The sequence below is a fragment of the Antennarius striatus genome, chromosome 5 (assembly GCF_040054535.1).
Source record: "Antennarius striatus isolate MH-2024 chromosome 5, ASM4005453v1, whole genome shotgun sequence".
NCBI lineage: Eukaryota > Metazoa > Chordata > Actinopteri > Lophiiformes > Antennariidae > Antennarius > Antennarius striatus.
This window is the reverse complement of record NC_090780.1, coordinates 12,139,709-12,163,271: the sequence shown is the minus strand read 5'-3', so window position 1 is coordinate 12,163,271 and position 23,563 is coordinate 12,139,709. Positions and strand designations below refer to the sequence as shown.

Here is a 23,563-nt window from a genome sequence, read left to right as displayed (position 1 = left end):
CTCTCTGCCTCCTCCTGCCTGGCAGTTCAAAACTCAGCATCATTCTACCAATATATTCATTATCTCTCCTCTGGACATGTCCAAACCATCTCAGTCTGGCCTCTCTGACTTTATCTCCAAAACCTCTAACATGTGCTGTCCCTCTGATGTACTCATTCCTGATCCTATCCTTCCTGGTCACTCCCAAAGAGAACCTCAGCATCTTCATCTTTAATACCTCCAGCTGTCTCCTGTCTTTTCCTCAGTGACACTGTCTCTAGACCAAACAACATCACTGGTCTCACCAGTTTTGTACACCTTTCCTTTCATTTTAGCTGAAACTCTTCTATCACACATCACACTTGACACTTTCCTCCACCCGTACCATCCTGCCTGTACACGCTTCTTCACCTTTTTTCCACACTCTCCATTGCTCTGGACTGTTGACCGTAAGTACTTAAAATCCTCCACCTTCTTGATCTCTTCTCCCTGTAACCTCACTCTTCCACTTGGGTCCCTCTCATTCACACTCATGTACTCTGTCTTACTGCGGCTAACCTTCATTCCTCTCCTTTCCAGGACAAACCTCCACCTCTCTACCTTCTCCACCTGTTCCCTGCTCTCACTACAGATCATAATGTCATCTGCAAACATCAGTTGCAAACCATGGAGATTCCTGTCTAACCTCGTCTTTCAGCCTGTCCAGCATGACAAAGATAGCGTCTGGTGCAGGAGGTCAAGTGCCTGGGTGTTTCCGGTTAAGGCTGGAAAAACAAGAGCAGATCCATCACATACCGAACAAGAAGGGACTCAGAGCTGATCCTGGATACAGTCCCACATACACCTTAAACTCACACACCTCACCTATGTCTTGCAGTCCTCATACATGTCCGGTACCGCTCTAACATACTTCTCCGCCACTCCAGACTTCCTCAAGACACTGGCTTGTGCCCTCTTGCGACTACATTACTGTGCTAAAATGTCTAATAAGTAAAAAATAGCATGTCAACCAATAGAGACTCACCGATATTAAGATGCAGGCAGTTTTGTTTAGATGCCGGGAGAATAAAATGTAAACCAGCAGTTTTTTCTTCAACTATGAAAAAGCTGAATAATGACCAACAAAATTTTATGTCAGAAATTCATCTGCTCATCCAGCGGTGGGTTGGGAGCAGCTAATCAGAGGCCTGTACCATAAAGCTGGATTACGGTTTAGCGAGATAACTTCAGGTTTAACCCTGGCTTTTCGGTACCATAAAGGTGGCTGACTTTCTATCAGGCTACGTTGTCGCGGTAACCTATGCTGAACACCTAACCTGCTCCAGAGTAGGATAAGTTCAGGATAAGAGCTCAGCAGGTATAACAGCCCCACCTACTGACCAATCAGTTCTCTTGGAAAATGGGCTGGCCGTTTTATGAGAACCCGGTGGATCTTGATGCACAGCTTGTGCAAAGAGCGCTCAGGCGCAAGAGAATATTTAGAGATCGCTGTAATCCGTTCGAATTGCCTGAACGAAAAGGTACAGGTTTTGGGGAGAGGGGTTACATTACATCTGTCAGCTGCTGGAGCCTTACATCAGTAATGTAACACACAGACAAAGTGTCCCGCAGACAGTATGCATTGCACTGAGGTTCTTTGCCACAGTTAATATATTTCTTAGTGATGTTCGTAATTATTATGATGTCCTTAAATCCCTCGTTGGATGGGTTACAAGCAAGCCACAGATAAAATGCCATTAATCAATTATTTGTTTAAGTAAATCATGGATTGATTCATTGATTCATGGATTGATTCAGGTACTTTTATGTATTCTGTTGGCGATGCCGAAAACCTCGGGAAGAACACAGTATGTAGAGCTATTCATAAAGTCGCGGGGGTCACAATCACATGCCATAACGAAAAATGTCATACACACATACATTTATGGAACACACAAATGTTACTGTAGTCAGATATACAAGTGCAGTCATAGTGAGAAAGTAATATTATAATGGCACTAACTTCCGCATTGACACACTCGGCGAGTTTGTGCCAGCGATCCTTGCGCCGTTTGACAGCTGCAACTGTGTTGCTTTTTGCCTTGATTATTGATTTGTATTGCTCGTATTTATTATTTATTATTGTTTGCTCCTCCGTTGTGAAATATGCAGCTCAGGCCGGTTTGTTGCATGTTTGCGATTGGTCGCATGCAGCAACCTCCGCCCTTTTTATGTGACACGCAGCTCTAGAGTGGACAGGCCTGAATTGAATTAGTGAGTTGATAGCCGGCTTTATGGTACCAAAGATCCGGAGGGCAGATGTCTCGGTAAGTGAAGCCAGATAAGTAAGAGGAAGCCCGGCTAGGTTCATCAAGCTTAATGGTACAGGCCTCTGGTTGCGATTGCTCGTTGTTCCATTTTGCACACTACACAATGAATGACATCGACAGGCTGATTTTGTGCAACTTATACTCAGTGTAAGCGCAGGCTTAGGGTTAGGCTTAAAACATAAACATTCACTTCCGTGAAGTGACGCTTTACGGAAGACGCAGACATTAAAATGTTTAGCTATGTGTGCCTCACAGAGGCAACTCAGTGCATTTGGGTTTTTGCTTTCTGACTTCAGAGGAACTGAGAAAAATGTGTCATTGCAGAAATATTTATTGAAATAAATGTGCAATGGATACACTTTGATATTGTCACATAAATATTAAATTTAGAGGAAGTTGTTTTAAAAAGTCCATTACAAGGATCAAGAAAGTACGTTCTCTCCAATTCAGCTATTCCCATCAAATTAATGTAAATACTTTATTTGATCAGACTTTCCAAGTGTAAATAAGGGCCCAATTAGTAATGACCTCATCTTATAATACCATATACTGCTTTAGCTTATGACTTACTGCGATCATGCTGAATCAAGGGTCAGGTGTTCACATCTACTGCTCTATCAATAGTACTCATTCATATAGAATATTGTGAACATGTAATATTTACAATCTCAAAGTGATAATGTGAAAAGATATTTTGATATATAAAACTTTAGGAATTCGACAAATATTTAGCAGATGTAAGAGTCAAACCAACCTCTACTATGCTTTCAAAGTTTAAACATCACAATGCAACTTGCTATTCTAGTTTGGTGAAAAATAAAGACATGTCATGCTAGGTTGTTACAATCATTCAAACACTGATTTAAATGACAATGTACAAGGAAATTGTTTATAAACCACAAGGATATTGAAACATAACATCAAAGTCAGTCTGTTTTCATAGACTTTATAAGAACTGTACTTTACCTATTAATATTACTGCATATGAAACTGTTTTACAGTTTCAAAGAAAATCTGCTGCTTTAAATCTCACATGAATAAATGAGATTGTTGGATTATCTGGATAACAAAACTAGTATAAAGTCTTAAGTGATATGAAAATCTCAAACAGACTTCGACAGTCCCATTAAGTGCTCAACAAGGAATGCACATTAAGTTCCACAAAGTTTTTTTTCCTAAAATATATTAAAACAAAAAACTGACACAGATTCTCTCTTACAGTCTTGGTACACATTATTCTATTGGATTTGGTAGGAAGTAATGGACCGCCGGAGCTCAAGATGGCTTGTCACCTTCTTTCTTCAGACGGCTTCAAAAAATAAAACAAAAACAAAACAAACAGATAAACAGAAACAAGTCAACAACTGGCACACAATACACCTTTCAGAAGGTTTAAATAAGAACTCTGGAAGTATATTGATGTGTTAGGGCTGTCACGTTAAACCTTCTTTGAGCTACTTTATAAGATTTATAAGATTTATAAGACAATGCAGAACAATGAAAATGTTAAAAGGCACAACTATTGATTACTGTTAATATGTATATGAAAGTATAAATTTTAATCTCTAAAACATTTTTTCCTTTCTCTTGAAGTATCCTACCTTCATTATCATTCACTCACACACACACACACACACACACACACACACACACACACACACACACACATACACTTCTCTTAAAGAAAAAAACCTTGAACACTGTTACCTGTAATAATCTTCCTGACTTGGTAAAGGACCCCCATGCAGGTGATGCCCGTGCAGCCACTGCTGCTCCATAGCCATCCTCTGCAGTTCTGCTGACTGAGCATGCATCGCCTGGAGCTGATGAGCAGCAGACATCTGAGGAATCTGGCCCTGTAGCTCTCTTGGGTACGCAGCTCCTACAAAATACACAAATGTAAAAAAAAAAAAAATCAAATTAAAAGTGCTGTACATTGACAAGACCAGAAATGTGGACAGTGAGCATGGATGCTGAGATCACAAACCAAACAGTGGGTGGCGCAGCATCTCATGATCATGAGGAAGATCGCTGAGTAAAGGGTTTGGCATTGGACCACCAGGAAAGGGAAACCGAGCCAAACGAGGGCCTGTTGACAGGGGGTCCACTAGAGGATGTGGGCTTGAACCTGTTTGAAGAAACAAATCAGTTTGTTACTACAGTTAATGAATGTTAACCTCACATCACTGGTGTGTTCCTCCTGGCTAATTTAAACCACTAAATTTGTTATTAATTGTAACCTCACCTTGACTAAGCGGATCCTGTTGGTGCAGATGAAGGTGTGAGTGAATGTGAGAATGCTGATGATGATGTGGCGTCACATTGAGCATCTGCAGTCTGGCAGCGGGGTCAGTTGCAACAGATGCCATCCTCTCCGCATGGAGCCGCTCTGCAGTTAGCCGCTCTGCGTAGCTAAGCTCCGGGCGCAGCTGAGGTGCAGCTAATGCCATTCTCTCCCGCTCCAGATGGTTCAGTCCTGGATGGAAGGGTGCAAAGTGGTGGGGAGGTCCAGGAATGTGGGGAAGAGCGATTGTCCCATGTCTGGCAAAGTGCTCCATTGGGTTGGCCGCAGGATGCAACGTTTCAAGGTCAGGGGGCTTGACCTCGAAGCCCGGCTTCATCCTCTCCCGGAGCTCCCTCTCTCGAAGGTTCCTTAGCTCACGTTCTCTGAGGCTGGGCTCAGCACTGTACAGACCAGGCATGTGGTAAGCCAACAGTGGGTCACCATGGCCCAGTGACACATAGAACGGATGATTGCGGTTAGTGGGGGACATGACATGGGGCCGGGCATATTCACTAAGGGTGCGCAGGGCAGGTGTGTCTGGGCCAATGTAGGGCGGCACAGCAGCAACGGTGGTGGATGGCTGTTCATATGAAGGCCGTCCGTGGCCCTGAAGGGTCATCTGAACCTCATTCATACGACTGTCATGGTTGGAGCTGGAGGCTCTCTGTAAGTAAACACACTGTGAGACAACTGTGAGGATTTGTAACAGACAACAGTAAAGAAAAAAAGAGAAAGTATTAAATGCACTCACAGAATTCCTGTCAGCCTCCCTTTCTCGTTCTCTCTCTCTGTCTTTCTCCCGGTCACGTTCTTGCCGAGCACAGAGTTCAGCCTCCCTCCTGGACTTTTCCACGGCCTCCTCTCTTCTCTTGGCCAGCTTCGAGGATGAAAGTGGAGTGAAGAACATATCTGTTCTAGCACAGGAGTTGTAACCACGATCCAAGTGTTTGATAAACCTGCAACAAATGTCAGTTGTGCAATAATGACTCTGTGAATAAAAGTAATTCATAAAAAATGGCATAACGGTATAAACCATATGTCAAAGCGAAAATTCATGTCATGAAGTGTTCACAAAGATGTGTTCAGTTGTTTTATGTACATTTTGATGAATATGGAACCCCTTAAACTGATTCACACACCTACTCTTTGTTTTAGTTCCAGATATAAATTAACTGTATTTGTAACAAAGCACCAGCCATTTGGAAAATGGAATTAAAAAGGAAAAAATATTGCACAAACATTCTGACACAAAAAGCCAAGGTTTTCATTTTACATCAACAATAGCTGATGTAGTTATGTACACAAGCAGATTTAGAGTGACCCATCTGATCATTCTGATTCATATGAAAGGTTAAGGTAAAAATTTTGGGCAATGGTTTACACAGTTACTTCAACTGTAAATTGTCACTGAACAATATGAGAAAAAAATAAAGTGAATATTGAACTTCAGTTGACATAACCTCACAAAAATATCTCTCTGTGTCTACTACATGCTCAAATATATCAACCCAAATAATACTCTATGCACAGCTGGCTTTTATGGAACTGTCTTGTTAACTTGTTTTACAAGAAATAAAAATAAATAAAAGAAAGTGATAAATATCATATTTAAACATATGATCTACTTGGTTTCAAAACCAATATAAAGAATGTCAAAAACTTCAGATTCTTTTTTGAGAAACACTGTGTTCGTACGTACCGCGCAGACTGGCTAGCATGGCCTGCCATGTTGATGACTGTGGGCTCTGGTGATGGACTCCTGATTGGAGATGGAGGACTCTCAGGCTCTTCAATCTCATCGAGTGGTTCCTCTTTAATCTGAATTTGCGATCCTCCTGCTGTTGTGCCTGGTGAAGGTCTCAGTGGAAGAGGCATGAATGATGGTTGGAGGGTTGGGACAGACCCAGTATAAGATGTTGTAAGAGATGTGAGAGGAGGTGAGGCTGCAGGAGGTGGGTGAGAAGAACTGATGCTTTTTCCTGGGTGGGTTTGCACCTGAGAGATCACTGGAAGTTGGCTTGAAAGTGATGGCTTTTGCAAAGGTTGAGGCATGAGCTGTAGAGGGGGAGGTGAAGCACCTGGAGGATGCTGGTTGGGGAGGGCATTTAGGGGCTTCAGAGCAGGAGGAGGGGGAAGATTGGAGGGCATCTGAGGGAAAGGTGTAGGAGATTGGTGTGCCATCTGTTTGTGTGAAGGTGGGATTGGAGTGGTAGGGGGAGGCTTGATTTGTGGTCCAGAGAGAGGAGGCTGGAGAAGCTGAGATTCCCTAAAGAAGGGTGGGGGTCGCTGGGAGGCCTGAGGAGATGGGCCATGAGGCTGCACAGAGCTGAGAATAGGTGGGACCTGAAATGCTGGAGAGAGAGGAGAGTCCTGACACAGTGATGATGGAAGAGGTGGTGGAGCGGGAAGGCAATGTTGTGGTTGGGTGTTAGGGCCTGCGGCAGCAGCTGGTAGGCCAGCAGCTGGCTGAGCAGTGGTTGGAGAAGACGGAGGGGGGCTCTGAGCAGGATCAGCAGAGTGGGTGCTTTGCGTTAGCTGTGGAGTGATTTGAGGTCCCTGAGAGGGGGGGAGGGCCGGTGGGACTGGAGTTTCAGCCTGCACGGGTGCAGGAGGAACAGGATCTGACGGGATGCCGTTCGGCTGGGCAGATGAGTCAGAGTCACTTTCATTGCACTGTTGAGGGCTGGCAATGCTGGGAGAGGAGCTACGGTTATCCTGATCAATGTCTTTGGTGTCACTGCTGCCATCATCCTGAGCACTGCGGCTTTCTGAAGAGCTCTCCTCCTCTACTTCAGCCTCGCCCTCGGATCGGGAGCCCTGCGGATCCTGGAGTGTCAAATAATAATAATAACGTACCCAATTTATACATTGCAATATGCTTTGGCATGATAACTTTCTATGCTTAGATGATGGTTGTAGAAGGTGATCTTAAAATAAGGAATAAACTCCTTGCACTACAGAAGAACAGTGTTTGTGACTTATGAATGGCAGCTTTTGTTCAAATAGTTTTTGACATTAGCTTTTCCATCTTACCTGTGTTTTTGGCCTTTTAGGTGTAACCTTTTCAGGCTTTTCAGGCTCCTGAGCAGGACTTTCTCGTACACGTTTGGTTGTCTTTGGTGATGTTATCTCCTCTTTAATCTTCTGTGGAGTATTATATTTACTCAGTGGTGTACATATTTTTGAAAAAATACAGAGTATTTATGTGTGGTTGTGTTTTGGGGCTGTTGAGATTTCAAATATATATATTGTGTAGATTGTATTTACCTTGTTTGTCTTCCTGCTGGAGTCATTCTTATTATTGGCGGCAGATGATCTCAGAGAGTTAGAAGTGGATCTACCTGGGGAAGGCTGACATCTGGACAGCTGATCCTCACTAGGAGAGCCTGTGAGCCTCCTGTGGCCACTTCTTAAAGATGATAACTGATTCAAAAAATAGTAGATTACATTGTTAAGACAAATTCAGATTGTGATTCAGTAAACTTGAGACTACAAAATTATATTTGCTCAGACATGCTCTTTTAAATTTTGTTCTTGTAATAGTAATAGGTGTGACTGATCTGACAGCCTCAGGCTTACAGGTGCTCGACTTCGTCGTGTCCTCATGCCATGTTTGCTGTTCACTTCCTCTTCCTCTTTAACAGGTTTAAACATGAATGGGGTGCCTGCAGATTTTGGTGATGGTGGCAGACATCCATGTTTGTTTTCATATGTGCGACAACTTGTGCACAGCAATGGGTTGGATCTTCCACCCTGGTGCCAGTCCTTGGAACCTGAAAGTTTTAATGTTGTTTTTACAGAAATATGTAAACCTTTCATAGAACATGACATACCCTCTTCCCAATTTCTGTACTCACTTGTTGTACCACAGTGACTGCAGCTCTTGATTTCCTGTTCACTGTCCTCACTATCAAGTTCATCCTCACTGGCAGAACTCACATCCACTGCGAAGGGAAGGATCCATTTTAATAAATGCCAGATTTCATATGAAACAAATTCCCTGGCATAGGAAAAAATTCTGCTCGCCTGAATAATTCCGTGATGGAGTGTTAACAGGAGCTGCAGCAGAACGAGTCTTAGCTTTGCGAGAGGATGGCTGTCGCCGTTGCTGTCGATAAGCTCTTGTTCCAGCAGCTTCAGGAGTTTTCTTCCAGTGGTAATAGAAGGTGATCAGTTCCCCCTGATGATAAGAAGACAGGACTTAGAGGCAGAACTCAAGTCATGTTTTTAATTTTAAAAAACCAAACAAACAAAAAAAAACAACCTAGCAACTGCATGCCTTCCAAATTGTTCTGTATGAAAAAAAAACATATTCAATTACAGTCTTCTTGCAGGGCAGAAAGTCTTTCCGGATGCGGAAGAAATTCTTTCCATACTGTCTCAGGCCTTTGATGAAGCGTTTCTGTAGACGAAAGAAAAGAAGAGTGGCGGTGTGTAAAATTAAATTACATCCAGTTGTGAAACGAAAGGCTCCTGTACATAAAATGCAAAACTTCTCCAGGTTATTTACGCAGTCTTTATTAAACACATGTCTGACAATATGTTAAAATACTGGACTGGTTAGTCCAGTACTTCAACATACTGGACTAACCAGTATATACTTACCGTGCTGTCAAACAAGTCAAGAAGAAGAATTTAAATTAAGAGTTTACAAAATACCATCTGAAACCTCGGACCTTTGGCACTGTGCCTGTAGGTAATGGTAGCTTACCACATCATCCTCTGACCAGCATTTCTCAATGAGCTTTGGCAGAGGCTTCTTCACCAGACGCTGGAGAGCCTTTGCTGCATCGTAATGACTTGCATGTAACTACAGTTGAAGAAAAAAAAAGATGCCTGTGAATTAGATAATGTATATTTTTGCTGTAATGCTAATTAAAGCTCCAATGAGTAGTAAAGTTAGTTTATTTAAAGAAAACTATGAACAAGCAATTTAGATTTTTTGTTCAATCAAAAATGTAAAAATAATTTTTCATGTAAAAATGCCATTTTCTGGTTCCTGCTTCATAAACTTCATTTACACTTAAGATAGTCGATGAAGAGTGTTTGGGTTTATACTGTTTGCTCAACAAGAGAAATTATTTTTTTTACATTTTAGTGACTAAATTATTTAAATGAAAATATTTAAAATAATCTGTAGATTCCAGCAGCTTTACTCCTCACCATGTTGAGTGCATTGAGTGTTGTATCATCACGGGAAGCCGCTAAACATCCATCCTCTGTGGATCCACCATCACACATTCCTGCAAATGCTGCCATGCTCCTGGAAAACAACACATTAATAACATAATAAGTTACTAATGCTGTCCAATTGAACAGTAAGTCAGGTAAATAAAGAAAGCAATGGACAAGCGTAAATGCAAACACACTCTAAACCCGTCGCACTGAAGCAATTCATTCTGCAGGATTTTATTTATTTATAAACATTAACAATGGAAAAATATATTAAAAGGTCAAATGAATACCAACTACACATCCATCCTGGTGCAAGAAATGAGAAAACACAAACCTGAGACTCAACAACTACCTTGAAAAATGCCCTTTGAGGGGAAAGTTTTGCATCAGTAATGTGAATTTACTGAAAGCCAGGGAGGATTTTCATCATTGTCTGATGGTTCTGGTTATTCTGTGGTTAAAAAAACAAAAACAAAACTTATCTAGTCACTACTTAGGCCTAAAAAAATCATTTCTGGGGGCCACCCTGAGTAAGGACTTTATATTTAAACATTAACTCGAAACGTACATCACTTTGTTAAATGCTGCAGGTAAGTTATTTTAGTTATAGCTTATTGTAAAGTTGTATTGACCTGGCAGCTCTGAGGTACATGAGAAGATCACAGTCATTGACCCCAGGTGTCCACATCAGCTCCTCATTGTCTATCTGACTCTGCAATCCAGAAGCAGGTCGTGGCTGCAACTCAGGAAGTTTGGCCTGCGGTGGAACAGCAAACACTTATTAGACTTTCTCAAAATACAGCAACTTGTTAAGATTTATGTTTATGTTATGTTTGTGTAGGGTAAATATCTAGTGGTATTTTAAAGTTTCCGTGTTCACATTAATTTCATACTAAAAAACAGTTTTTTGCTTGCCAAAATTACGTAGCAGAACATGAAAAAAATAGAAACACATATGAAGTATTTTGCCATAATCAAATTAATTTTGCTCCTAGTTATATTACACCATGGTGTGTTTCATGCACAGTATATGACACATTTTGTCTATGTCAATGAATAATTCTAGATCAGTCTAACTGAATATTAAAATCAACACTAAGACACAGTTTTGACTGGCTTTTGGCCCTGAAGTGCACGCTGAAGGTGAACACAATGTTAGAATCAGATGTTATTAATCTGATTTGTCGTGTTTTTGGATATTGAATATTAATATTTGTTTTGTTTCTTATCTGACAAATATAATCTATGTATAAACGGGTGTACCTGATGACTTGGTCCCACTCTAATCTCGCCCTGTGTACTGTTTAGGCTCCTGGAATTTAAAAAAACAACAACAACAACAACATAAGAATTCAACATCTCTTGGCATCATCCAAATTTGTTTGTTGTTCATACTTCGTAAATGACATTCTTGTAAAGGATCGAGTAAATTTACTTGTCATAAATTAATAACGATCAGCTTGCAAATTAGTCATGGCCTGTACATTAACAGGTTATGAACGCAGTGCAGTAAGTACACAAACGTATGATCGATAATAATAAGTGTACAAGTCGGTGTTACCTAAGAGCTTCCTGTCATCCCAGCGCAGTGATTTGAGCAGCGGAATAATATCCCGCCCCCCTCATCACTGTAAACCAATCACGGTATCGTTTCCTTCTAATACGTGAATGAAATCCGACACCAGCTACTGCAAAAGACTGTCAATCAATCAGACATGAGCTGCTAATTTTTACGGTCACCATTATGAGAACAGTCTGTGCTCCTACAGATCCTAACAGGTTGACACTAACACTAGCTGCTAACTCCTTGTTGTGACTCCGCTGCCATTACTGTGCAGTCACTAATGAACACTAACGTTAGCATGCACAGCGTAGCCCTGACATACATAAAATCAAACGCTATGCATACGTAATGCGACAAAGATCCGTGTCAACCCCGAAGGGAGCAACAACAGATTTATTAATCAGTGACGCATGAGGCTAATATGGTTTGCTGACAATATTTGGTCAATTAGCACCAGAAATAGACACAACAAAGCGTGCAGAAACCCATTTTGCCCGGAGGATTTGCTAGCTGCTAACTAGACGGTACCGTTCCGTGCTTGTGGCTAGCTCGTTAGCCAGACACGAACTTGGTGACCACTGACACTCCGACTGATCCCCGCAAAACGGCTCTCAAAGTAGCGCCGCGACGCATCAAAAACAAGCATTCAATGCATCACAACTGAAACAAAAGCGTTAACGGCGAGTTTATCAAGTTACCTCCGCGGACTGAACAGGTCGTCCATGTCGAAGGATGTTTGGATGTGGCTTGTTGACACTACGCAGCGCAGTGGACGATACGATACACACAAACTATGCGAATCCCCTATTACATGGCTATTCAAAATGGAGGCGGTGTAGCGGAGGGAGTCGCTGTGTTTTTTTCCAGTGCAGTGACCTCAGCAGCCGCGGCTGAGCCTTCAAAGTTGTCTGTGTGTGTCAACCCAGCCGAGCGAGTGTTGCTAGCAGCGGCAGCGGGAGCCGCCGGGGCCGCTTGATCGGCGTCCATGAATCAAAACGACATGGACCGCTGAGACGCGTAGGATCCTTCTGAGAGCCATGACACAAACACACAGCCGGGAGGAACACAAACAAACATGTAGATGTGATGTAAACACAACACATGTGTGGAACCTGTGCATACCGCAGTCCAGCTCACCATGCCTCGAATTGATTAGTCAAGAACGTATAATTCATTCATTAGTTAATGATTAATAAAGTTGTTGCCTGGAATATTGAAGCTTCTGAGTTGCGGTGAGAATGAACAGATGATTTAAAATGTATTCGAGTTCTGTGTGTATGATTGTATGATTGTGTGCGAAACAAGCAGGCAATGGGATTGTGACAATATATTTAAGGTAATTAAGGGGAATTTTCCCAGATCAAACCATTTTAAATTAGCAGATTATCTGAACTTCATTTATGTAAATAAAAAAGGACTGACGTTCACTTTCACATTTTCTGTCAATGATTTTATTTTTTTTTTAGAGATTCTTACATTATTAGCAAGCCAGTCTTATTACTAATCTTAATGAAATCCACACCGACTTTCAGGGATGTGGGTTTGGATTATTATCATTATTATCATTATGAGGAAGTCTTGTCTACAGAATTAAATTTCACTTAAGTAATTAATTAGAAATTAACTATCCTTCAAATTGAACTGGTTGAACTGGTATATAATTTATATTCAGCCTTTGTGTCGGGATTAATAGAACAGGGAAAGTGAGTTTCATGGACAAACCATCAACTTGATTCAAGGAACTGATCAAAACAAAGAAATACATTGTCAGACATCTTTAAAATGTAATTCTAAAGTTCTAATGTTAAATATTGCATTTACAATTGTTCTAATGTTAAATATTGCATTTACAAAAACATTTAGAGTATGTTCAGTTAAATTACTTTGTGCATTGGTTAGGTACATCTCCTCATTTTATTCATGCAGATTATTCCCCTCTGTGGGCATGTACAAGTAGCCATGAAATAATTTCATTTTCTTTTGTATATGCTTGCTGAATTGTATTTTGTTATGCATTGATTTTTTTTGTTTTGTTTGTTCTGTTGTTATTGTTGCATGACTCTAATAAAAAGAATGTGCAAAAAACAATTTGTGTGCAGAGTGGACAGGATGCGGACCAGCAAAGATGGTGGGTGAACAATCATCTGTTGAAAAGAAAACCATAGGCTAGAAATGACAATGAGTCATCAGTGGCTTCTTCTTATTGAAATGCTTAACCTCTCAACATGACAGTGAAATAAAAAATACAAGTGTCAACTTTCAACATTTAAACTGTGTTTTCCAAATGGTTTGGAAATGTTTCAGACTTGAGGGAAGTCATCTAAGGACATTGAAGAGAGTCAGACATGAAGACAATGACTCGCTCTCAGAGGTAAAAATCACAGAATCTTATTTCACATTCTGTCTAGACAGAAAACCACAGTTAATACTGACATACAATATTGAACAAATGAACTTTCTGAACTTCCTGATTTCTACACTGGATGACAGTATCAGGAATGAGTACATCAGAGGGACAGCACATGTTAGAGGTTTTAGAGATAAAGTCAGAGAGGCCAGACTGAGATGGTTTGGACATGTCCAGAGGAGAGATAGTGAATATATTGGTAGAAGGATGCTGAGTTTTGAACTGCCAGGCAGGAGGCCTAGAGAAAGACCAAAGAGGAGGTTTATGGATGTAGTGAAAGAGGACATGACGGTAGTTGATGTGAGAGAAGACGATGCAGAAGACGGGGTTAGATGGAGGCAACTGATTCGCTGTGGTGACCCCAGAAGGGAGAAGCCAAAAGGAAAAGATTACAGTGTACTGTAATGGCACAAATTCTACACCTATACTGACTTTTTATACTGCATTCCCTCACACATCCTTTCTCATTGTCTCATCATCAGAAGGTGAAGATTAAGTATACAGCTTAATCTTCACCTTCTGAGGAGGATTCAGAGGTTCCAGGAGAAGGAGGAAAATGGCTTGTCTCTGCAGAAAGGTTCAGGGGCATAGCATCAGACTGGACCAGTCCAGCCAGAAACTCAAACAATGAGTAGTTTTTGCAAGGACGTTGCTGGTCTCACCATGACACCCTTCAAAGCTCAGAAATAATATCTGTGTATTTAGAGGTAGTAATAGAGTTATGGTCAGTTGGCTGTGCTCCTCCAAGTCTGACATGGTCTCTATGATTTTTTCCCCATATTTAAGTGACCTGACATTTATTTCAAATTTCTAATGCTGGCTGTGACACTGCTGATGTGTGTTGCATTATTTCTGCATTTCAATTTCCTTAAAATAAAACTAATAAAATAAAGTAATTAATCTTTCATTTTCTTTTTGATAAACCTGAATCAAGGAGAAAATAATCTTGATATGGCCTGTTTACCTTGTTATTAGCTGTGTCTCCGATTTCAGCTCCAGTGATATTTTGTCAGTGTGAGAAATAATCAATGAGTCAAAATATGTTGTGTTATTTAATTCTATATTTAAAAAAACACACACACCACAGAATACAGTACAAAACTTGATAGTCAAGAGCCTCTATTTTAGCAATGACAAAATCCTTTCTATACATTTACTACAACTGTTAATCTGTGAGCAGTTTCAATTTAACCATGATCACTTTGAAGTTTGATCCTTTATTACCTATTCTGCAGTGGATTTATGTTTACCGTAATCTATTTGTGAAGTAATTTCTCCATCCATCTACTTTTTCAATGGATTTCTGAAATTTTTTCCAGCAAAAACAGCTTCATTTCCCAGTTCCTCTTCAATCCTATAGCAAAAAAAAAAAAAACACGTTTTATTTCCTTTCTTAGACGGGAGACAAATTGATATTTAAAGTGACACAAAATGTTTTTTAAAACTAAAACAAAATCATTGCTCATACACTTACCTCAGAATCTGGTTGTATTTAGCCAAACGTTCAGAGCGACATGGTGCCCCAGTCTTGATCTGCGTGACAATATTTGGAAAATTATTTTATCGTAGCTCAAGCTGAAATGACTGTTTCACAAATTTAGATTAATGATCAGCTTTTAATGTTAAATGTCTCCAGTAGAACTCTTTAATACATAATATCCCAATGTGAAAGTGAACAGTAGAAATATAGACAAAATTTTTATTATAAATGTCCAATTTAATACAATCTCACATACAAAAACGTTATTATTGTCTGGATTTACCTGTCCAGTGCATAAACCAACAACCAGATCTGCTATGAAGGTGTCCTCAGTTTCCCCAGAGCGATGACTAACCATCACCCCCCAGTTGTTCTCCTGAGCCATTTTACACCTGTGAAGAGGAAGGGGAGTGACAGTGAACATAGTGAACTCTCTTAAAGATTGTTTAATGGTATAAAAATATTTCACTGATCAGAACAAATCCCACACTTAAGTTAAATGTTGACTTACGCTTCCATAGACTCAGTGACCGTGCCGATCTGATTGACTTTAAGCAGCAGGCAGTTGCAGGCCTTCACCTCCACAGCCCTTCTGATACGTTTCGGGTTGGTCACTGTGAGATCATCTCCAACAACCTGGATGTCTGTGCTTCCGGTGAAGTTTGTCCAGGCTTCCCAGTCATCCTGATCAAAGGGATCCTCGATGGAAACAACTGTGAGTGGGAAAATGTGTAAAATATTCCTGAATATAAGTAATATTTCGGGCTTATTACACCTCATGTTGTATTATTTTTTGCATTCATCGCAACATTGCCATCCCAGTAAGACCAGTAGGCAGACAATGAGACAATATGTGATTACATAAGGTAATTTCAGTGATATGATCAACAACCTTTTATCTTGAGGTAGGACTGAACTTGACACCATCCACATTTTTAAAAAATCCTTCACGGGACTTCCAAAAAGTAGATGACTTTCATTTAATGTGGATGCAAGTGTTCGATTTGTTGATCTAACAAAGGTTAGCTGCAAAGTGTTATGCCCTCTTAGGGGGTGACTAGATTAAAGCAAAGGAAAGGTCCTTTTTGAGAGGTGCAGAAAAACCGATGATTGTTTCTCTTTATTAGGCCACTTCCATGCTTTCATTTCTGCTTATTGCCTGCCAAATTATGTGTAAAGAGAAATGTTGGGAGAATACCTGGATAATCCCTCACAAAGCTCTTGTAGAGTTCCGCCAGCTCACAAGAATTGATGGGGGGGCTTGATTTGTCAGAGGACTTGAAGTCTAGGTCATATTTTCCCTCCACATAGAATTCGGATGCTGCGACATCCATGCCAATTACAACCTTATCTGTGTATCCTGCATTGGCAATGGCCTCCTTCACCAACTCCAGAGCTGCAAAAATTATTAATGTAAGAAATACTACGAAAGATGATGAAAGCCATAAAAGATGGACACAACACAACTCACAAATGTTAGAAAAAATAATGTAAAACAGCGGTCAATATTAAATATGAACATCGTTCTTACATACCCTCTTTGTTTTCCAGGATGTTTGGAGCAAAGCCACCTTCATCGCCCACATTGGTGGCATCCTGCCCATATCTGTTCTTAATGACCTTTTTGAGATTGTGATATACCTCAGAGCCAATGCACATGGCCTCTTTGAAGGTACTTGCCCCAGCAGGAAGGATCATGAACTCTTGCATAGCGAGCTTGTTGCCTGCGTGTGAGCCACCGTTGATCACATTGAAGGCCTGGTGGGATAAGATGTGAGATTTGTGACCACATTCTAAATTGAACAAGGGACTGAATAATAATGAAGAAACAGAAAAAAAGAAAGAGAGTTGTTTGTAATTTTGTGAACAAATTCTCACCGGAACCGGCAAGATGACCTTTGCGTTTCCTGCAAGATCAGCAATATGACGATACAGAGGGACGCCCTTCTCTGCTGCACCAGCTTTGCAAACAGCTAGAGAGACTCCCAATATGGCATTTGCTCCAAATTTGGCTGTTTGGAGATGATTAAAATGTGAACAACAACAAAATTATTTTCATTTCAATTCTGTATTCAGTATCTGCTGTGGATCCATCAATCATATCACAACTGAAGTCAGCAGAACAGAATATTCTTGACATACGACAGTTTCAAAGTCATGCAGTCAAATTTAGAGGCAACATTTAATAATAAAAGATGATGATTACGGAAGTTAACAAAAACTCGAGTGAAAGTAAAAATGGATGCTTCAATAGAAACTTGACATAGTCAATCTACTGTAGAAAGTCACAACAGCATGAATGACTTTACTTACATTTATTTTCTGTGCCATCCAATTCAATCATAATCTTGTCTATTTTCTCTTGCTCAACCACAGACACATCCTGAGAAGATGGGAAGAAGTTATGAATAAGTCAAAGTGTCAATATGAATATATCAAAAACTTCAAATCACAGAGAAACAGCTTACTTGGCCAACAAGTGCAAGTGCGATAGTTGAATTTATGTGTTCTACAGCCTTTGAGACTCCTGTGATTAAAAAAAGCAAAGCAAAAAATGTGAATTTATAATCATCAAGTTAATAGTAAAGGCATACCATTGGGTAAAAGACATTTCTGGTCTTCAATGAAGAAACATAAAGACACACATGTAACATGTCTTAGTTTTATCTCTGAGACAGTCAAGCCATGAATTCTGAGTGAGGGCATGCGTTAATCACAAGTCACTATGCACATTCCATCTAATTCATCACCCAAAGCATTCATTAATCAGTGGTTAAGGCCATTTAATCATTGTTACACTGTCAAATGCACAAAGTGGGACAGAAAAAGAAAAATCCCTAACCCTTTCAGATCTGGCAAAAATGGAAAGAGAGGAAGGAAGTTAAAGGTGACACAAAGTAAGATGGAGAAAAATGAGAAAACGAGAGAAATAAAATACTTTTCCTTGAGACTCAATTTTGCTTCAAACTGCAAAAGGAATAAACGGTAATAAACATGCTATTCAACAATATCTAAACAACCAAGGACATTTAATAATTTAATACCAAAAGGAAGTACAATAATGGAGAACAAACCTTTCCCAAGGTAGTGAGATGCGTCATTGTCCCGAAGCTCTAATGCTTCGTAGATTCCAGTCGATGCACCACTTGGTACAGCTGCCCTAAACAAGCCTGTGAAATGTATGGAAAAAGATGAGGTGTAAAGGTAGCAGCATAAAAGTTACTTAATTAAATTTCTACTTGAAATCCATATGGATTTTTTTGTAATTGAGACACAATAGTAACATGTTGCCCACCCTTGTTGGTGTAAAGGTCAACCTCCACAGTGGGGTTTCCACGGGAGTCAAATATCTCTCTGGCGTGGATCTTGTTGATCGACATGGCGAAGGAGCTTGAGGTGAGAGAGAACAGGTAGTTCATGTCTAAACAAACAATGCAAACACAAACCCAGTACAATACAAACATTTATTTTCTTTCTCTTACTATTAATGCTGTTCCTTCACTCCCTGGCTTCCTTTTGGATTACTCAACAAAAACATCCTGCGTTAGCTGTGAGCTTCGGTATGCTAACAGGCATGCTAAAGGTCTAATTGGATTACAACTTCTTATCTGATTGATCACATGGCAATAGGTATGCTAAAACTGCTGTACCTGTCAAAGCAAGGTCAAGCTCTAAGCAACACTAATCCTGTGTTTCTACTGAAAAGCGTATGAGTTTTAGGAGCCGTGAATACATTTTGATTGCATCAAATTCCTTCCATAGCAAAGTCCCTCAGCATAATATGTCCAAAATCTATCAGCTACGCCAGATGAGCAAATTGGTTAGTTAATCATAACTTCATGTTGTCATTCATGTTGATTCATGTTGACTGCCAAAACAGATAAGAACATTGAAGAATCATTTTAAAAGTCTAAAAGATAAATACTGTACAGTATACCACACCTGCTGCAGCATTATACTCTAGCACTTTATAGTCACATAATAATGATCATTACAGACATGTGTCAATAAAGACAAATGCTGCTGCATATAAGATCCGATGCTGCAGCAGCAGCTCAGTATACCTTGGATTCACTTGGATGGTGAATAAACATAAATTATTTTATACAACTTGATTCAATACAACTTGATTCAATTAGTGAAATATTAATACATATAAACAAATCCTTCAAGAACTAAAGGAGCACTCATAAAGTTCATACAAAGACTTCTACTCCCATCCTGTTTACTGATATGTAAATCTACTTGAATGAAATCATTTTCAAACATACTCAAACTATGTGAAAATAGTGCTGTGTACCATCAGCATCAGCATCTCAATCAATCATGATGGTCTATTAAAAGCAAGATTGTCAAACTACCTGGACTATTTTTTTAAAAAACAAAATAGTTGTTATATTAATATTATTATTATATTACTTTTAAAAAAGGAAAAAAGAAACGTGTTTTTAGATTAAAACGTGATGACAATAATTGGATAGAAAAAGTTACTCAACACCTTAGTGTTTTTGTAAGATTATTAATATCAATAGAGCTAATAGATCCCATGCAGACATAACAACATGTAAGCACGTGGCTCTGGCTGTGCTACTTTGACACAGTGCTTGTATTTTCCAATTGTTATTCGTATGATGTCGATGTATTGATTGTGTTTCTGCACACCAGCCTTTGAATGATCATAAGTATAAGGGTGTGGGTCAGACGACGGGCTGAACACGGAAGTCCGATTACTCTGCAATCTCTATCATGGAATCAAATTCAGACTAAATCTTGTGTGAACACTTTAAAGTGCAAATGTCTGCTTAATGCACGTATATTAATTATGTCCGATTCATTTTCAATTCGATTCCATAACGTAATTAAATATTAAATACTATGGAAACTGTTCTTAGTGCTGGACAGGTTGACTATCAAGAAAAGGAAAAGACAGAATAAAAGACAAACAGATAAGATTTTTTACAGGTTGACTATCAAGAAAAGGAAAAGACAGAATAAAAGACAAACAGATAAGATTTTTTAACAACCTATGAGGTTTCTTCTCCTAATGATGAAACTGCATTTATAAGATAACTTAGAAAACATATCTGCTAATAGTGGTAAACACAAAGGAAATACATTTATTGTCTGTACCTTGCTGCGGGCTGCTGCGTGTGGATAAGCTGTCACAGAAGCGCAACTAAATTCGGAAGTTCCTCCTTCCCACGCTTTGCTGCTTAAGGACCAAATGACTTACCCTAGTTTCAGGAAACATGAACTGAGCTTGTTTAAAAAAATTTGTTCGTAATTATGTGACTTGAAGTTCAAGGGTAACTGGATCATGCGGCAAGACAATAATCCATAACATAAGCTCCGCTTGTGAATCCCTCAAAAACAATACAAATAAATGGTGACATAGCAGTAGTGCCGATACGTGTAATAATGCACAATAGAAAAAAAACTACTCTGCATAGTCCATATCATTTAGATTTAAGTGACCATGACTCTGGCGAAGTTATGCGCTATACATGCTTTTACGATTGGTCTTCAATTGTGCTGGAGTAGAGAAGTGTAAAGAGGTGAATGAAAAAGTGAAGCAACGTACAAGTGGCTGTAAAATAGCACCGAGCACCGCACTACAGTCGGTCTAAACAGGACTGCTTACACTAACATGTTGTGTCCAGTAGGGGGCAGTCAATAGTTACTAACGCCCTCCCACACACAGGAAATGATCAAATGAACATCTACCATAGAAGAAGAAATGAATTGAACGAGTTATACTTACAACACACGTGCTATTCTATTAACAGTTTTTGGTTTAAATATTCTTCAGTGTAGCTGTTTTGAGCAGTGATGTCAGGGGTACCGCCAGACACATGGCAGCCACCAAAAGTAGCTCTGGATACAACGTAAGTGTTTACTAGCCGAATGCTAACAGTGGCCGTATCATGCTAACCCAGCTAATTGAGCTCACAGTACAGTAATGTGGAAGGTCCGTTAGGTCAGCTAAGGTTTAGTTAGCGTAGCTAACAGTCAAAGACATTCAGATTGAACTCAACGTTTGTAAAAAAAAAAAAAAGCAAACAAAGAAGCTGTGCTAATCATATGTTCTAGATACTAACGGTCATCATGCATTTCAGGATGGGGACGGTTGTGGTTGAGCTGTATTGGATGCATGCACCAACTACGTGCAAGAACTTTGCAGAACTGGCTAGACGAGGCTACTACAACAACACAAAGTTCCACCGAATTATCAAAGATTTCATGGTGCAGGGAGGAGACCCTACCGGAACAGGTGGGATTTCATTAAAATTTTTTTTTACAATATTAGCATATTAAGCCGTCATTGGTGGATTTCTCAACTCTGTCAGATATATAACATGACAGAGTTGAGGAAATGGCATGTTCTTTACTCTGCAGAAAAAAAACACTGCAACTAGCTAGGTCGTATTATGGCTATTGATAGATGTCTTAATAATCTCGATAAAAACTTTCATTGAATCCACTATGGTTTAATAGGAAGTATTATAATGGAGAGACGATGTTGAAATGCTCCAATATGATGAGTGATAATGACATCATGTTTGATCAACTAAATATAAACAGATACAGTCATACTTGATTATTAATGCTGCACAGGAAAACTGAAACGGTTTGACCTTTTGACTGACATTCAATGCAGTCTTGACTCTATGATGGAATACTGCATCACAAGCTGCTACTGCATATCCCAAACCAGTATTATGACCAAAGAAACAAGAACAAACTTATTCGAACTGTAGTTCTATTGAAATATACTGTAGAATGCATTAAGATACAGCATGCTTTCCCTACAGATTCCAGCCAAGTTGCTGGATCTGAACATGTGCATTACCCTGCATACAGTTAACTCACATTGTAGACGCTGAATCTGCAGTCCGTTCAAAGTGGTTTAAAGCTAATTGGTGATAACACAAGTTAATTGTAACAGGCATGGCATCAGAGCGATGGAGGGAGCAAAATGTAATTCAATACAAAAATACTGAAGTTCCTTATGATGAAGACTTGAACGTAGTGATACATAAAAATCTATCAAACAAAGCTTATCATTAATGAGAAGTGCATCATCTTAAGTTTAATAACATTGTTGTGCAGTGCATTGGAGTATTTCTGTTACAATGAAAAGTCTATGCTATGGATTTGACAGTCCAGCCTGTCGTATCATGTTTATGGAATAATCTTTAATGCATAATGAGTCTCCTCTCCTCCTCAGCGTTTGTTAAAGTCACAGCAGGGCTGAATTAAAAATAAAAAGAATTTCAATAAATGTATTTTATGTAATCTTTAAGGATAATGTTGAAGGTGTTAAACACATGGAAAGGAAAAAAAAAGAAGACTATAATATGTTTTAAAACCGTTAAGTTGAACAGCGGAATAAGGAGGAATAGTTCCACTTGATACTGGGCCTGATGTGATTAGGCTGAAATTGAGAAAGACCGACAAAAGATTAAATAATTTCCAAATGTAGTGAAAAAGTAATGCCCTCTGAAGTTTTCATTGTTTTTGCATCTCAAAGCATCAAAAGTGATTCAGATCTTCAAACCAAATTTTACCTGAAACAAGAAGCCTGCTCAGTGACTTCATGCGAGAGTAAACCCGATGTTAACTGACTGTTCTTATATTCACAGGTCGCGGTGGTGCCTCCATATTTGGGAAGCAGTTTGATGATGAGTTGCACCCAGAATTGAAATTCACAGGTAACAGTGGTGTAAAAAATAGTTGAGTATGATTAAGTACAGGAGATAAATGTAGGTTGGAATCTTGGACATAATTAGTAAGAAAATCAGTATTGCATCCTTAAATTTATCTCTATCACAAAGGCGATTCATACTGTTGGAATGTTACATAGGCAATTATGGTTTAGTTTGGTTAAATTTATAATATTATCAAATTAATATAATATTCAGATAAGTCAATTAATGTTGGTGTATAGATATTATTCAAAAGTGAATGTGTTTAGGGTAAATATAAAAATTGCAACTCTCATTCATGTGTCTCTTGCAGGTGCAGGTATTCTGGCAATGGCCAACGCTGGACCGAACACAAATGGAAGCCAGTTCTTTGTCACGCTTGGACCGACTCAGTGGTTGGATGGAAAACACAGCATTTTTGGAAGAGTATGTGAGGGGATTGGAGTTCTCAACCGGATTGGGATGGTGGAGACAAACAGTCATGATCGGCCAGTTGATGATATAAAAATGATCAGAACAAATGTACTGAATTAATCAAAAACCTCTGTAGTAATACATATTTTTACACTGATTTTTCTTAAATAAACCTGTTAAATATTTCATTCTATCTCATGTTTATTAATAATCACAACAAAAATTCTTTCTTGGCACATCCTGAT

The 23,563-nt window shown here is 39.4% G+C and overlaps 3 protein-coding genes across 6 annotated transcripts; 1 reads left to right on the top strand and 2 right to left on the bottom strand.

Moving 5' to 3' along the window:
- Nucleotides 1-2,603: 2,603 nt before the first annotated feature.
- Nucleotides 2,604-12,332, bottom strand: rereb (arginine-glutamic acid dipeptide (RE) repeats b). 3 transcript variants are annotated; one of them, XM_068315792.1, is made up of 17 exons: nt 12,010-12,332; nt 11,011-11,059; nt 10,380-10,504; nt 9,736-9,835; nt 9,284-9,382; nt 8,894-8,974; nt 8,599-8,752; nt 8,430-8,516; nt 8,152-8,345; nt 7,840-7,995; nt 7,606-7,713; nt 6,272-7,398; nt 5,324-5,528; nt 4,534-5,251; nt 4,276-4,416; nt 3,996-4,170; nt 2,604-3,597 (listed from the first exon to the last, which is right to left on the bottom strand). In XM_068315792.1, the coding sequence occupies exons 1-17, from the start codon at nt 12,033-12,035 to the stop codon at nt 3,564-3,566; spliced, it is 3,579 nt and encodes a 1,192-aa protein (XP_068171893.1). In that variant the 5' UTR covers nt 12,036-12,332; the 3' UTR covers nt 2,604-3,563. The 3 variants fall into 3 exon arrangements, with proteins under 3 accessions (XP_068171893.1, XP_068171892.1, XP_068171895.1); XM_068315791.1 differs by having other exon boundaries at nt 7,606-7,716; nt 12,010-12,331; XM_068315794.1 differs by having other exon boundaries at nt 4,534-5,236; nt 7,606-7,716; nt 12,010-12,329.
- A 2,434-nt stretch (nt 12,333-14,766) lies between these two features.
- eno1b (enolase 1b, (alpha)) lies at nt 14,767-20,647 on the bottom strand. 2 transcript variants are annotated; one of them, XM_068314879.1, is made up of 12 exons: nt 20,329-20,647; nt 18,494-18,588; nt 18,273-18,368; nt 17,667-17,725; nt 17,512-17,581; nt 17,077-17,210; nt 16,734-16,956; nt 16,397-16,594; nt 15,710-15,911; nt 15,482-15,590; nt 15,193-15,251; nt 14,767-15,072 (listed from the first exon to the last, which is right to left on the bottom strand). In XM_068314879.1, exons 2-12 carry the CDS (start codon nt 18,576-18,578, stop codon nt 15,003-15,005), a joined length of 1,305 nt encoding a protein of 434 aa, XP_068170980.1. In that variant the 5' UTR covers nt 18,579-18,588; nt 20,329-20,647; the 3' UTR covers nt 14,767-15,002. The 2 variants fall into 2 exon arrangements, with proteins under 2 accessions (XP_068170980.1, XP_068170982.1); XM_068314881.1 differs by lacking the exon at nt 20,329-20,647 and adding an exon at nt 18,681-18,955.
- Nucleotides 20,648-20,910: 263 nt separating this feature from the next.
- Nucleotides 20,911-23,506, top strand: ppil1 (peptidylprolyl isomerase (cyclophilin)-like 1). The gene is made up of 4 exons (XM_068315997.1): nt 20,911-21,083; nt 21,315-21,469; nt 22,842-22,910; nt 23,218-23,506. Exons 1-4 carry the CDS (start codon nt 21,028-21,030, stop codon nt 23,436-23,438), a joined length of 501 nt encoding a protein of 166 aa, XP_068172098.1. The 5' UTR covers nt 20,911-21,027; the 3' UTR covers nt 23,439-23,506.
- Nucleotides 23,507-23,563: the final 57 nt, after the last annotated feature.

What these genes read in the sequence shown, in the direction of transcription:
- rereb (XM_068315791.1), bottom strand. Translation starts at nt 12,035, where the DNA reads ATGGACGACCTGTTCAGTCCGCGGAG. An exon ending in GAGTGGGACCAAGTCATCAG is followed by an intron (nt 10,505 to 11,010) that starts GTACACCCGTTT and finishes GTTCCACCGCAG; the next exon opens with GCCAAACTTCCTGAGTTGCA. An exon ending in CACGACGAAGTCGAGCACCT is followed by an intron (nt 7,996 to 8,151) that starts GTAAGCCTGAGG and finishes TTTTTGAATCAG; the next exon opens with TTATCATCTTTAAGAAGTGG.
- eno1b (XM_068314879.1), bottom strand. Translation starts at nt 18,578, where the DNA reads ATGTCGATCAACAAGATCCACGCCAGAGAGATATTTGACTCCCGTGGA. An exon ending in GGATGGCACAGAAAATAAAT is followed by an intron (nt 17,211 to 17,511) that starts GTAAGTAAAGTC and finishes ATCTCCAAACAG; the next exon opens with CCAAATTTGGAGCAAATGCC. An exon ending in CATCCTGGAAAACAAAGAGG is followed by an intron (nt 16,595 to 16,733) that starts GTATGTAAGAAC and finishes TAATTTTTGCAG; the next exon opens with CTCTGGAGTTGGTGAAGGAG.
- ppil1 (XM_068315997.1), top strand. Translation starts at nt 21,028, where the DNA reads ATGTCAGGGGTACCGCCAGACACATGGCAGCCACCAAAAGTAGCTCTG. An exon ending in AGGAGACCCTACCGGAACAG is followed by an intron (nt 21,470 to 22,841) that starts GTGGGATTTCAT and finishes TTATATTCACAG; the next exon opens with GTCGCGGTGGTGCCTCCATA. An exon ending in CCCAGAATTGAAATTCACAG is followed by an intron (nt 22,911 to 23,217) that starts GTAACAGTGGTG and finishes TGTCTCTTGCAG; the next exon opens with GTGCAGGTATTCTGGCAATG.